The 14750-nt window shown below is 31.3% G+C and overlaps 1 protein-coding gene across 3 annotated transcripts in view; it reads left to right on the plus strand.

Moving 5' to 3' along the window:
* The window catches only part of hth (Meis homeobox homothorax), a 101708-nt gene that overhangs the window by 37138 nt on the left and 49820 nt on the right, over positions 1 to 14750 (plus strand). For 2 of the 3 annotated variants that reach the window (XM_015511417.2, XM_015511416.2), the window contains exon 8: positions 7547 to 7606. The exons of the other annotated variant lie outside the window; for it this stretch is intronic. In XM_015511417.2, the coding sequence (XP_015366903.2) occupies positions 7547 to 7606 (60 nt within the window). The remainder of the gene's footprint in view (positions 1 to 7546; positions 7607 to 14750) is intronic. 3 annotated transcript variants of the gene reach the window in all.

Consider the following 14750-nt stretch of genomic DNA (forward strand, 5'->3'; position numbering starts at 1 on the left):
TACATATTATATTATAATATATATATATGTAGGTACATAGTACTATATAAGTATTGTATATTATAAAATTTAAAAGATATTCCACTTGAAAAGTATAAAAACTACGTTTCTCTAAATGGAACTCTATAATATATTATATTGTACCTACCGGTTTGAATATTATATTATATTATTCTTAATGATATATAAGGCTATCCGACAATGCAATGGCTCTACTATTATATTATATTGTATGAAAAGAACATTTTTACCTAGTGGAGGAGACCCTATTGTTATGACGTGTATTCATTAGAAAGAGAAGCACATAACACACACTCACTCTCTCACTCACACATGAATACTGCAGCATATACGACATTATATACAAACACACACGAACATAAGGCGTAGGTATAGAGGTAGAGCTGCTTGCTTACCTTTCGACAAAAATGTCTTGCCTTTTGTTATTTTTTTGTATACCTGCCTGCACATTTTTAATATAATATATTATTTAATGCCATTATACGACCATAATACTATTCTAGCGTTTTTCCTTATTTTTTTTCGAATGTTTATTAATCACCATGCCTAGTAATATATTCTTGAATGTCTTGAGTTCTTGTTAAAGCAATGTGATAGTACTTGTTTAATCATATCGAAATTCATTAATAAATTAATTATTCACCAGTTTGTACTAAATAAGTTCTTATTTTATATTTCTTATATATACTTAAACCTATTATAATAACGAAAACAAAAGGATTTAGTTGGTGCTTTTTATTTTATGCACTTAAAGTTCTACCCCTTTTTCTTTTCATTGTTTTTCATTTTATCACCGTTGTTTTGTCAAACCAAAATGATGCATGTAAACAAAACATTAATCTCAAAACAAAGATAATTATCGTTATTATTTTTTATGGACAATTATGTTAAAAGACGACCGTAAATAAAGCAAATATCTACCTATTATGTTATTTTTTAATAAGAAAAATATTTAATCATTAGCAGCATTTGAATTTGCTATTAAATTGTTATCATTTTAATATGTTTAACAAATCTTAATTTAAAAAATCAAAAGAACAAAGTGTTTTTGTTTAGTTTATTTTTTATAATTTGTACCTATACGGCTATATATATTATTATACATTGATTGTACACCATGAGCGTAAGCTTTACTATGGAATTTCAATCTTCTCATGCAGAATATTATTTAACAATAACAACTGCTATGTGGTTAGTGTTATACGTATGTATATATATATATATATATAATATCCTTAAACACAATCGTGATGATGATGATGGGCGCTTAAATGATGATGCAGCAGCTACGACTATCTTGTGTGTGTGTTTGTGGAATGACCCCGAGGCGACGCGGCCATTTTTGTTGTGTGGCTGGCTTGTGCGTGCGTATGTGTGTGTATAAGCTTGTCGTGAGTACAGCTGGCTGACTGTGAGATAATCTACCGCCTATTGTTTCCAATTATTATTAGTTTAAATAAAATTAATAATTTTATTTCTTCAGTGTTTTTTTGGTTTATTTTGTCTAGGACAAAAAAAATTAAACGGTATTGAATAAGTAATAATAATATGATATAATAATAAATATAATATTTGAATCTTATGAAATTCATTCCTTGTATTGTAAATGTAATTTTTAGACGGATCAAATATCGAGGGGGGAAAATAAACGATAAAAAAAGGAGTACCGTTGTTTGGCCAAAGAATTTATTTTTTTGGTCGAATTACTTTTGAAACGGTCTTGCACCAAAAAAGAACTGCACGCCGAACAACGACTATATAGGGGACAAAAAGGTTTTTGTGTACGAGTGCGATGCTCACAACTCACACGCACGCGCATGCACACGCACAATCACACGCAAACAACGGACGTTCCTCTATAGTTCTTTTTGTACGAACGCGACCGTTTGGGTCGATGTGAAGAAGAAATTCCAAAAAAAAAATTGTTCCTACCACAACAATTACATTATGTAGAAATAACCAGCAGTCATCTTCGTTGTGTATCCGATACAAAGTATTTAGTGACGTATAAAAATTCATGGGTCGTGTGCCACAGAGTATTATAATAATAATAATAATAAATGCAGCTTTGCTGGTCTCTCTTTCTCTCTGAACGATGGCATATAGATACATGACGTGGGGCTCGCCGGTGCTGGGGCCGGTGGTGTTCGTTGCCAAACTCAATGGGGGGCTCCAATAACACGAAACAGCGGGACGTACATGGGCACATAGCCGACCGATTAAACCGTTGGTTCGAGGAAAATATATATTATTATATTATATTATATGTAGAGGTATACATGTTAAAAAAAGTGTAAATAAACCACCCAGGTAGGCAAGGTAGGCAGGCAGGTAGAAACATGCGACGGTGGCTGTGGATGATGCTGATCTTGGTGCAGATCAATGGGATACTTTAACAAAAGTCACGTCGTCTTCTCCTTCTAAAATATAATAATAATAACAATAATGGTAATAATGTTTATGCTACTTTTCTATATATATATATATATATATATATGCATACTGTAAGGTCGTCGTCGGGAAAATGTCATAAAAACGATTCACTTATAAATTTGATCGCCGCAGTGGAGTATATCTTGTGCGGGGTGAAGGGTGGCGACATTCACCACCGCCTTTTTAGAATTCAGCGTGCGCGCGACAAACTGTAATCTTACGGGTGTGCTCTTCGGGGATTATATTCGTTAACCCCGCCGGTGAACGTTGAAATTATTATACGTAAATTGAAATGCTATTTAATAATTATATTCGCTCAAAGCCGATCCTTACTATATTATTTTAAAGTTTCCGATTCCTATAAATTATATATGCATTTGCATGTGGAATTTAACGCTATACCAGGTGTATAATTATAATATGTTTAATATCATTTCGAACATTCTACCTATTTATAAGTTAGTGAACATTTAATTATTTTCTTAGAACTGCGTAAAATAAACAAAAGTTTTATATTAAATAAATAATATTATAATAGTATGTATACATTTATATTACGCGGAATCGGTCGATATCATTATTTTTCCCTCCCTTTATATAATATTTTAATATTATTATGTTTGAGTTGTGCTCGTTGCTTGAGAAGTACATTACAGCTGTATTATTTCCTTTCATTCTTTTCGAGTATAGAATTTGCATAATCGTGGTCGCCATCAACAACACGAATTTCGGGACTATATAATATACACAATAGTAAACAGTTGTAATGCCATCTTCCCCTTCACCGCGGTGTTTATTTTTATTAAAACTATACTATTACATTACATGTTAAATGCTGTCACCGCCCGTCGTCGTTAAATTAAGTTAGGGAATATCGATAAATATTACTTGTTTTGCAACCGATTGTCGTATAATAAATATCCATTAAAGTAGTTAAAATTATCTACATGACTGCATTTTTTATTTTATTATTATTTAAATATTATCTTAATACTACATTTGTAATATTATTTTGGTCTTTTATAAGACTTATATTTATCAATCTGTTTCGAACCGCTGTATAATTATTACTAATACTATTTTTAAGTGTATTCCGTAGACTACAACGACCTTATATAATAAATTCGTTTTTTTGGCATGTCAGTAGGACAAAACTAATATGGGACACAAATTTATTTTCGAGTACCTTTTAAATATATAGTATGTCCTCCTCTATGAAATTTATTTAAAATAAGTCCACACGAGTGGTAAGTGGAAAACAGAAAATTATTGGTATATTGTCGATTTAAATATATAATATATGTGGTTTATAAAAAACTGGGAATATTTTTGCAAAAATAATAAAATTGATATCGACGTTAACAACGACGTGTTATACGCGTTTATGATAATATAGAAACTATTATAATATGTACATGTGTATATTGTATACTTACATACATATTTAAAGTACAATCATAATTCGTTACGCGACAGGTTTGGTCCGTAGTCCACGTAAAAACGCAATTGCACCAGTTTCGTCTTTAGATATCCTCACGCGTTCGGGCGCGCACGCACACATATGAGGGAAAGCAATGAGCAAAAAATAATAATAATAATAAAAAAAAATACCTGTTAAATTTCTATAAAAAAAACAGGAATCATAATAATAAGAATGAAAAAAAGACCTAGATAATAGAAAAAAATCGTATACATCATGATGATGTGTATACGTGTATATATATAAGTAGGTACAGAATATTATATTATACTTTATACTATAGGTATATATATTTCATAATGTGTAGTACGTATACAATGTTACACACATGATGGTCATTTCATGCATTCTTCGGAGGAAAACCGCGTTAAACCGTAGAATATTAAAAATCTTGCGTATTATTATATTTATATCAATAATAATGACGATAAAAATAATAAAAAATTATATGGAAAAAAAAACATTATATAATAAATATGATTAGAATTAGAAAATAAAAATAAATTTTACTTTTTACATACATACTAGATATATTATGTAATATATTTTGATAATTATAGACGAAGATTTTTTTTTATTATTATTATTAAATACATACGAGAATGATCTATAATACATACGTAGATTAAAAATCGAGCCTCGTGCCGGGTATAATGAGATACTGAAATATGATATAGCGGCTTATATATTAGCTTATATTTTTATACGCAAAAGGAAAGAGTATAACATTTCAAGAATAATAATTAACTATCAACGTGTTCTTATAGACCGTATTTATTATTATTAATATAAATGAGTAAATAATATTAAAATTGATTCGTTTGATACGTCGGTGTTCTGTAAGTAATAATAATTTTACACTGTATGCCGTGACCTTGACTTTTATTTATTTTACCATAAACCGGGGGTCATTATGTTCTAAGGACTAATAAATTGACCACGTGTGTTTATAAGTAGGACATGATAAATACTTATATTACCGCATCTCATAATATTAATAACAATAACACCTAACCTAATTCTATTTTTTTTTGTGCTTTTTCGATCATGAAGCTGTAATAGGTACATTTGTACACCTACATCAGAAAAACATTGTTACATAGAAAAGATTTATAATTATTATTATTAACATGGAATGTGAATTAAATCATTTTTTTGATATTGTCTGCGTTACAGCGTGACTGTGAATTTATATTTAATTTGAATCTTACAATATCAAGCTTAGTAAATAATATTTTTAATTTTGAGTTTGAATAAAAATATCCTATGGGAACCAACGCGGGCTTTCGTTTGACATTCTTGAACAACATCAAATCCAGGAATATTTTAAAATCCGATTTATCATTGGACACACATTAACATAACTACTATACGCGAGACCCATTGTGTCTGATGACGTGTGTGTGTGTATGTATTTGTACGCGTGTGTGTGTATTAGGAGGGAACACCTGTCGTTTCGTAGACGTCTGGGGAACGACGTTTTAAAAACATAATATCAAATGGAATGAACAGGGGAAAAATATATATATACATGGGTAAGAAGTATAAAAAAACGAAACGAATTAATTTTTTGAAATAAATTATATCGCATAACCGGTTGTACAGTGGAGGGATAGCCCGCGCCGAATAATCGCGTTCGCTGTACAATGTTTTTAATTTTTCTGTGCCCTCTCTCATAATTTTATTTAAAAAATATATATAACCATATAACAATAAATATATTATGATATATATAGTATGTGCGTGTGAGAGGGGGTGGGGTGCAAGAGAATGTAATATAATTTGTACAGTGGATGTAATGGTTGTTTAAATTTTTTTTGTACGTTTCTATATAATTGAACACTTTTGTGTATTGCCATATTATTAGATTTACGAATTTGGCATATTTTCTATAATATAGCACAAATAACTATCATAATACATACATGCATGACAGGTGACATTTTCCAAAAACTCACAGACAGAAGACATCAACGATGTGTTTTAGACTGTACTATCATAATATTATATACAATTAATATGTGCACCGTATGATAAGATATGCCTATTTATACACATTACACACGTGCATTTATCTGCTTAAAAAAGACGGCAGAGAAGTAGAGAGAAAAAACTGCAACTATATACATTTATTTTATACGCATATTCACATACATTATACATACATATAATAATATATATAGTATGCAAACAGTTGAATGTAAATGTGAGTGTATATTTAAGAGACGATGACGACGACGACGACAACGAACATGAGACTTGTAAACTGGTTTTACAAATATTATATACACACACTCACACTGGCTTTATTATAAGGTGTCGAACGAGTATGCAGAACTTGGTTTCTATATATAGGAGGACGATTTTTATTGAGAGGTCCCGTTGTCTTTGTTATTCCACAATTTCTTCATTCCATGTATTAGAGACGAAACATATCTTTTCGTTTAGTTTATTATTTTACTTAGTTTGTTTTGTAAAATGTGGGAGAAATTCTTTTTGAATCGACACGAACGATGTTGCATTCCTCTTATATTATATATACATTTATATGTGAGTGTACAACAGTCGATGGGATGATGATAATAATTGTTAAACCAAACGTTATCTACATGACCCATCAACCCATCGCCAGAAAGAGAATACAAGAAGAAGAGAGGAAACATGCAACATTGAGAAAACGAAAGTATAACCTATGGGATTTAGAAAACGCGGCGGGATACTGTAGCAGCACGGCACAGCACAGTGCTCTGTACGCTAACTGAAATAACATCTGGATCTGACAGCATTCCTTTAGCCGTCCATTGTATGTTATTGAGTCGCCACGTATTTATTTTTCCTAAGGTTTTTTTGACCTTTTCGACTAGAGTCTTCTCCTAATATGTAGCGCCACAGCGAAACGGTAAATGAAAACAGCCGCCCTGGTATGTCGATATTCCGACGTTGACAGGCGCTTTTCTCGCCGCACGATATAACCGTCCAACGCAGTGTTAGGGTCAAATTGTGGAAATATTTCTTCCGAGATATACACACACACACGTATATACGTGACTTTTAAGTTTTTATTTATACATGCGTATGTGTCTTAACCTAAGTAGATCACATAAGTACATCGGGTTCAAGTTTCGATTTTTGATTTCGTTGTGGGTTTGTACTACCAATACTGCCGTAGTGCCGTGCGCGTTGAGGATTTGCGTATAGTGCAGCCGGCCACACAAACGCATTCGAATATCGCTTATATATACAATAATATAACGGTAATAATTATGTTTTACCTATAGCGTTAAACAACAACGCCCATCATTATATAGACATAGAACAAAACGCGGTGGTCCTATGGTGGAAACAAGTGCGATTGTTATCTTACGTCATGGCCATAACCACGCCTACATTTCAACTACTTACGCTGTATATATAGTGTTGTAGATCTCATAATAATATTTATACCTACTGCTGGTGCTACTTTAGAAAAAAAAACTAAAATGATTACCAATTTTTATTTTTATTTTTTTAATAATTAAAATTGATTACTTTCGAATAATGCATTATAATGATTATACAATACCGCATAGCCATATTCAAAACAAACGTATTAATAAGATTTTTTTTTTTCAGAATTGGGTAAGTGTACAATTAAAGTCGATCAACGCTTTTACGGTGATAAGACATTCCGCGGTAAGTAAACGACGCACTTTTCTTCGTCTAATGTCCGTCCAACACTTCAAAAAATGTTTGCCCGTGTTTTTATTACACTATTTACATTATATTAATTTAATACGACATTCGGGATTTTTATTCGATCAAAAATGAATATTTGCTTCTTGGGTCTTTCGTTGCACGCGCGCACCATCATCGTCATCACATATACATTGCACCTATAATACAACCAGGGGTTTTATCGTCAACGACGCAATGGAAAAGTTCCATTAAATCCGTCTTGACTGTTCAAGTCACGTTTCCTTCTCCTCTCATAAAAAGTACGGTTTTGCATTTTTTTTTTTACCTCGCCTGCTGAATAAAATACTAAAAAAATCCACATGCATTCATTTTGTATACCTTCGCGTGTACTATCCATAAAGGTATATATACTCGTAATGTGTGGTTTTCCGCTTTGTGTGACTACATGCTGTGTGTTCCATGGTTAAAAGAACAAAGCTGCGTTTAAGTCAATCAACTTGTGCGGCAATCCCCCTTTTTGGTTTATTTTATTTTATTTTTTTCTGCAGTGGGATTGCTCGCACGCCCTTAAATTGATTGCAATACTCGTCATATTATACGCGTGCAACTTTCTTTCTGTATAGTAGGTATTTGTTGTTTATCGTTATTGACTAATCTGTTTTTATAGCTTATTTATCTTGACGAATTGACGTTTTTAAATCGATTGTATTTTTTTTATGACTTACTTGATTCGATGCGCCTAAACGTATAACGACGTCCCTACCCACAAATTAAATATATTCTCGACTTCATAATATTAAATGCACATATTATTATTATATTATACTACATCGTGTTATGCATAAATTTGTTAAATATAATATAATATTTTTATATTTTCGGGCAAATAGACTCATTCTGTTTACAATTTTTAAGTTATGTTTGTTTTAAATCATTAATACTAATATTCATTAGACAAATTCAACGCCGTGTCTTAGATTTTCTTATAAAATTATATTTATGTATATAATATATTTATAGAGAATACAATAATATTAATGGATCCAAACGAATTACGCCCAAAACGACGTTGTAGAGGCTTTTAGAAGTATAAAAAAAACACCGTCAGCGCCCTTTAATTTATTAAGCGAATGGATTGGATTATGTTTTTTCATTGTTCTTTTTCTAAGTGCTTTTGCCGGGGCAGCGGTGTCAGTAGTGGCAGAGTAGAGCAGGGGCCAGTCGATATTTTCACTTATCGAATTATATGTTTTCGTGACCGCCGTTGCGCCGTAGTATTTTATATATGTATATATATAATATGTATATAGTGTGTATACACTATACGTGTTTTATATGTATATTGTTTATACATATATATATATATATACATATGCATGCGATGTGCAATCATATTGTGTTTGTATGTGTGTGAAGACGTTAGAGAAGGGATGATGGAAAGAAAAAAAGACCCATTTACGTGGTAGTAGTCTATATTATGTATACCATTATATTTCCCCGGGGCAAGGGGATTGTCGTGAGCTGAAATTAAAGTCTACATGGGGCAAATAATAAAAAGTAAAAAAAACAAACTTGTCGAGGTGAAATATTTCTACGTTCTCGTTATCCGAACGAATGTGGGCCGTGAGTTAGTTATTCGTTTCTCGCTTCTTCTCTATTTTGTCTTATAAAAAATGCGCGTGTAATGCATCGTACGATTCTTCATTATTATTTAGTATACCAAAAATAATAAAGATTACTTTCCTTTTTTTCTTCATATTTCCAATAAATTACGTTATATTTTAATAATCTTATGTACATGCTATCTGAATATTTTTTTTAAAAGAAAAGCCCATATTCTTTTGAATATTTGATATAAAACATTGATCATTTTAATTTGTATTATTTTCATATATTACATGGTATATACGCCGAATAAATTATAAAACGTAACATTAAAAAAAGCGGACGCATCCTAGATGTACCTATAGCAGTTCTTTTTTCACCAACAATATTAAAAACCACGCAGGTAAAAACATTATCGAAAGAGCACGCCCACTATAACCGGAAAAATAACGCATTGTCGATGCTTAATCATCATATTTTTACATGATACTCACTGTCGATAATTAAATTTTAATTAATTTTGAAATGAATATATTATAATCATAATTATTAGGCGTTGATACCATCTTCCGTATATTTTTTACCTCGTAATACCAACAGTAGCGGCATAATATAATATAGTCTCTCACCAATATACATTAAGGTATATATACTTCAGCTAGTTAACTCAATAAAAATATTGTACAACACCTATAAAAATTTAAATTATATATGTACGCAGTACGCACACGTAATGTATTAAAATTGAACCGATTTAATAATAAGAATAAGCAAAATTTTAGTTCAAAAAGAACAAAGGTAATAAAATACAACATTATTCGGGATTTCTGAAAACAGTATTGACTTTTTTTTCGTGTGACCAAGTCGCGTGACAAAATCCATTGGATAACAATATAATACATATAATAACATATAATAACATCACGACGTCTACCCAGTATTGTTTACAAGTGGAAAAACTCGTGAGATCGCTTGTCGTCGTTGTGCTTTGCATATTATTATTATTTATATATGGCACAATATTACTATTTATTAATAATAATAAATTATTATTATTGATACAAGTGGTTGGAGGGGGAAGACTTGATGTACAGAAACACAACACGTCCCAAATCACTGTATTAACATAAACAATCGGCTATTTAAATTACAATCTCGATCGATTTCGATTTTATTGACAATGGTTTTTTTCTTAATTAATATTTGATTATAAAACGATTGGTCTTAATTGCGATATACGCACGCTGCTCGCACAGCGGTGCGGCGACGCAGCACAATCACGAATTAATTTTACTTCCGTTATTATGATAATATTATATACATTATGTATACGAACTGATGGAGAATCCTTTATTAACTCTTCTGTTTTTCTTCGATAGTCCGATAAATTGTAAATTAACCCCCATCATAAATATATATTTATTGATTCGTCTTCAGTTTTCAATAAAAAAATTCACTATACAGAGTACAGACATACAGTTATTTAAATGTACCGAAATTTATTCTAATATTGTGACAATCTCTCACCTTGACGTGAGTGTGGAGGGGGGGTATAATGTTAATACATTATAATACATCTAACGTTTTTATAGAGGGCGGAAACGGCGCAAGCTTACCAGTGAGTATTTTTTTCGACGACACTCTTTATTGTACCCTAAAATTACGATTGTAAAATAAACAATTACAGTTATTACATCACTACTATGTACCTATTATCTCTGCATGTAATGGTAATTGGTAGTTTCACCATAGCCGCCTCCATAATAAATGGCGTGACGTATTTTTGTCGAATCGCTGCCGTCAACAGGGAGTTGGTAGCTTTGCTCTGTGTTTCCTTGCAGTCGTCATGTCAAAAGATTAATGTCATTACGGTATTATGATGAGGAGACGCACGTAATTACAGGATACGATACAACTGACCGAGCAATTGTACACCTCGCGATCACGCAACGATCATCATCGCTTTGTTAACCATTCCAATTATCATAATATAATTTTTCTTCAAACTATGAATTATAACTGTTATTGTTATTATTATTAATATCATTGTTATCAATTTCGGTGGTTAACCTTTCGTAAATTAAATTAGATGATTTCTTCATATTAGGAAAAGCATAGAGTTATATTTACCTATATAAATACCTATAGGCTATATTATTGTATAAACAATATTGCGTAAGGTTAGGATAGATTAACAATAAATGTAATGTAGAATCAACGTGCTCTAATGTTCATAATATATTATTTTTTAGTTCAAATTAGTTTCTTCAATATTATTGTTTCATATCGTTTTTTTTACTCGTACGGTATTATATAGGTACCTAATTGATTCAATTCTTGTCTATTCTTGTTTTCAAATATATTTAATTTCTATTGGAAATTATATATTTTATATTAATAATGTATATATACGTTGTACAACAAAAATCCATCAACTGTAATTGAATTTGCGATATGATGGTGTTAGTGGATTTTCTACTGCGGCAAAAACAAGAAACATTAATATCCCTTATTAACGTCAGTATAGGCCAAACAAAGTACTTCAGTTTCAGTTTTATACAGGGTCTACATTTTGAGATTAAACCTTAATTTTCTTATCTTTCTTGGCAGTTTATTAAATATATTTTTATCCATAGCACGAAATTATATCTTTTTCCATACATTTTTACGAATTAATAAAACAAAAACACAATTATATATATTTTTATTATACTACATCATGAAAGAATTAAACACGTGGTTTAATATTTATAATAATATGATATAGACGGTGTAGTCTTAGAGATAACCATAAAAAAATTGAAAATTAAAATTTTTTTGTTATTTTCGGTACGTATAATATACATATATAGTATATACGTAATATAATATATATATAAATACACATAATAAATACAAAGAGTAACGATCACATTTAATGAAAAAACTCATAATCGTGTTATTGCAGTAACATATGAAACTCTTTATAATATAAGATTTCCTCGAGAATTTATGCGCTTATCATGATATAATATAATATATACTCGAAAAAAGTTATGTTTGTTAAATTTGTGTGAATTCACTTTTGAGTATCGTCAATTTTGAAATTTTTCCACGAGGACTGAAAGTTGCAGTTCTAGCGGTTTTTATCATACAATTTATTTTTGCATCATCTTCGACTCGACGTGAAATAAATATACATTAGATACTATGTATCTCCCCACCTCGATCGCAACCTCAACTGAAATAAAAAATTGTATTAGAAACGCCGGAAGCTGTTAAAGCGTGTGTATACCCGCGATTATTCTACCACGACAAAACAGGACACGACGCGATGAGAAAAACCGTGGAGAAAATCATCGTCGTCGACGTGGCAGTATATATAGTAAATAGGTGGGTGTCTTCCGGTAACGGACACAATAAAAATGACACACACACACAAACAAACACATAATTCCCATGATTACCACCACGGAGAATTATTTTTATTTCTTTATAGAATTAAAGAAAACTCGTATATAAATGTTAAAAGCCGGCTGTGATGGCTCATTTAACTCGGCAGCGACGGTGGTTATCTGCAGTGTTGGTGCTGTAGTAATGCTTGGACCGAATCTCGTATACAATACGCATTTACACGCATAAAATATAGAAGGGTATATGTACCACGACCTATGTATTCAATGTAGATACTAATCGAACAAAGATATATTTGTAAGTGATAATATGAGTTTACAAACCGGATATATTGTGATTATTGTCGGTACGCCGTATAGTAAGAATTAGGAAGAAATTGTGTGGAACGAAAACGATGAATGATGGTAATTTTATATATATAATAATAATATTTTCACGTTGATATTACTGTGAACAAAAAGATATAATATATTAATATAATAACGTGTCACGTCTTTATATGTTATATTTTAGTGGTGTGGGGCAGTAGAAATGGTGCAGTTCCGGATATAAAATAATATTATGCAATTGACAATTTCATCACATTCTATTGATTTTTTAAGTATAAAAAATAAATTCATCAAATAAACATTAAAATTATTGCGGTACGGCCGTTACAAATTAAAAATACATACATTATATGTATTATATGAACGAACCACCGATACGTGTATACATAATATACTTGCATATTATAACACGTAAAAAGAAAACGTGGTGCGTGAATATAACACTTGTAAGGTTTCTATGCACCTAACATTTTTATATTATTAATAATTATATCATCATATTATTATATACACGATAGCCGCGTATAGTGTGTCACTCGTGCGAACAACATAATAGCTAAGTATCTATTATTATATATAGTAACGTCTTATAATAATATAGCGTTGTAATTACCTCCGTGTGTGAGATAATGTTATTCGTTAAAATCTGTTTACGGCAACGAAAGCGGCGACGATTATTGTATGGTAATTTCTAAAGGAGTCTACTCTGCAGTTATACATTAATATATGTATGTATATACAAAAGAGAATGGAGACAGTTTTTCTTACCATATATGTAATATGCCGCGGTTGTGTTTTTCTTGCTTTGATTCTTTTATTTTTATTTTATCTTACATCTTATCTCTTTTCTTGGTTGAGGAATGAAAAATCGAAAAATCGCCTTTCGTCTCGTAATTGGCAACTTGTGTACCGCGCGCGAGTTTCGTCTCATTGCGTTCATCGTATTATTATACTAGATAAAATATTGTGAATAACAATTTATTGTGTACAATGTATATTATATCTTAAGCGTTTTGTACGGAGAATATATTATGAATGCAGACAAAAAAAAAAGATTGTATTATGAGAATCATACTTACGAAGAGACGACGACGATAGCCAAGTACAGTTTTCAAATGTCCAAAATTCGTGACCAGTCGCGTCTCTATTCTTTCTTAATGAAAACATTAAAATATATTATACATGCACTGTTTTTTAAACGTATATTATATCGTACACATATATTATATTTATATTATATAGTGTGTCCGATGAGTTTGTGAACTTTGTAAACGTTCCTTAGTCTTGTCGAGGTCTCCACACATTCCGCACACTCGCTGCAGTTGACGTGTATGATCATCATCGTATGCGCAGTTTGCTGGGCCATTTATACACTTTGTACGTATTATATTGTACACTTCGACCATACTATACCCAATATATGTAATGCGTCGCGTGTAGAAATAATGGAACTCGTTTAAGAAAATGAATTTTAGTTCGTATTATTATTATTGTTATTATTTTCGTTTCTTTTTCTTCTTCTTCTTATTATGTATTATTATCATTATTATTTTTATTACCATCGCGCGCTGGCTCCGGCCCCGTAACTTTACTACACCGTCATCTTTATAATGATGAACATCATCATCATTGCGTATAGTCGTCTCAGTCGTCGTGATCATGGTCGTCACGAGGGCGTCTATTTCGCGTGTGCACGTTGTCAGAACTTATTCCACTCTTCATTGCCTCCTCGAGCCGGTAGTATGAGTTTGACCTCTTGACTCCGTACTCTGTGCCTGGATTGGCGTGTGAGAGACGCATGGACGTATCGCGTA

The sequence above is a fragment of the Diuraphis noxia genome, unplaced genomic scaffold (genome assembly GCF_037042655.1).
Source record: "Diuraphis noxia isolate RWA-SAM2 unplaced genomic scaffold, SU_Dnox_SAM2 contig0001, whole genome shotgun sequence".
In the NCBI taxonomy this organism is placed as follows: domain Eukaryota; kingdom Metazoa; phylum Arthropoda; class Insecta; order Hemiptera; family Aphididae; genus Diuraphis; species Diuraphis noxia.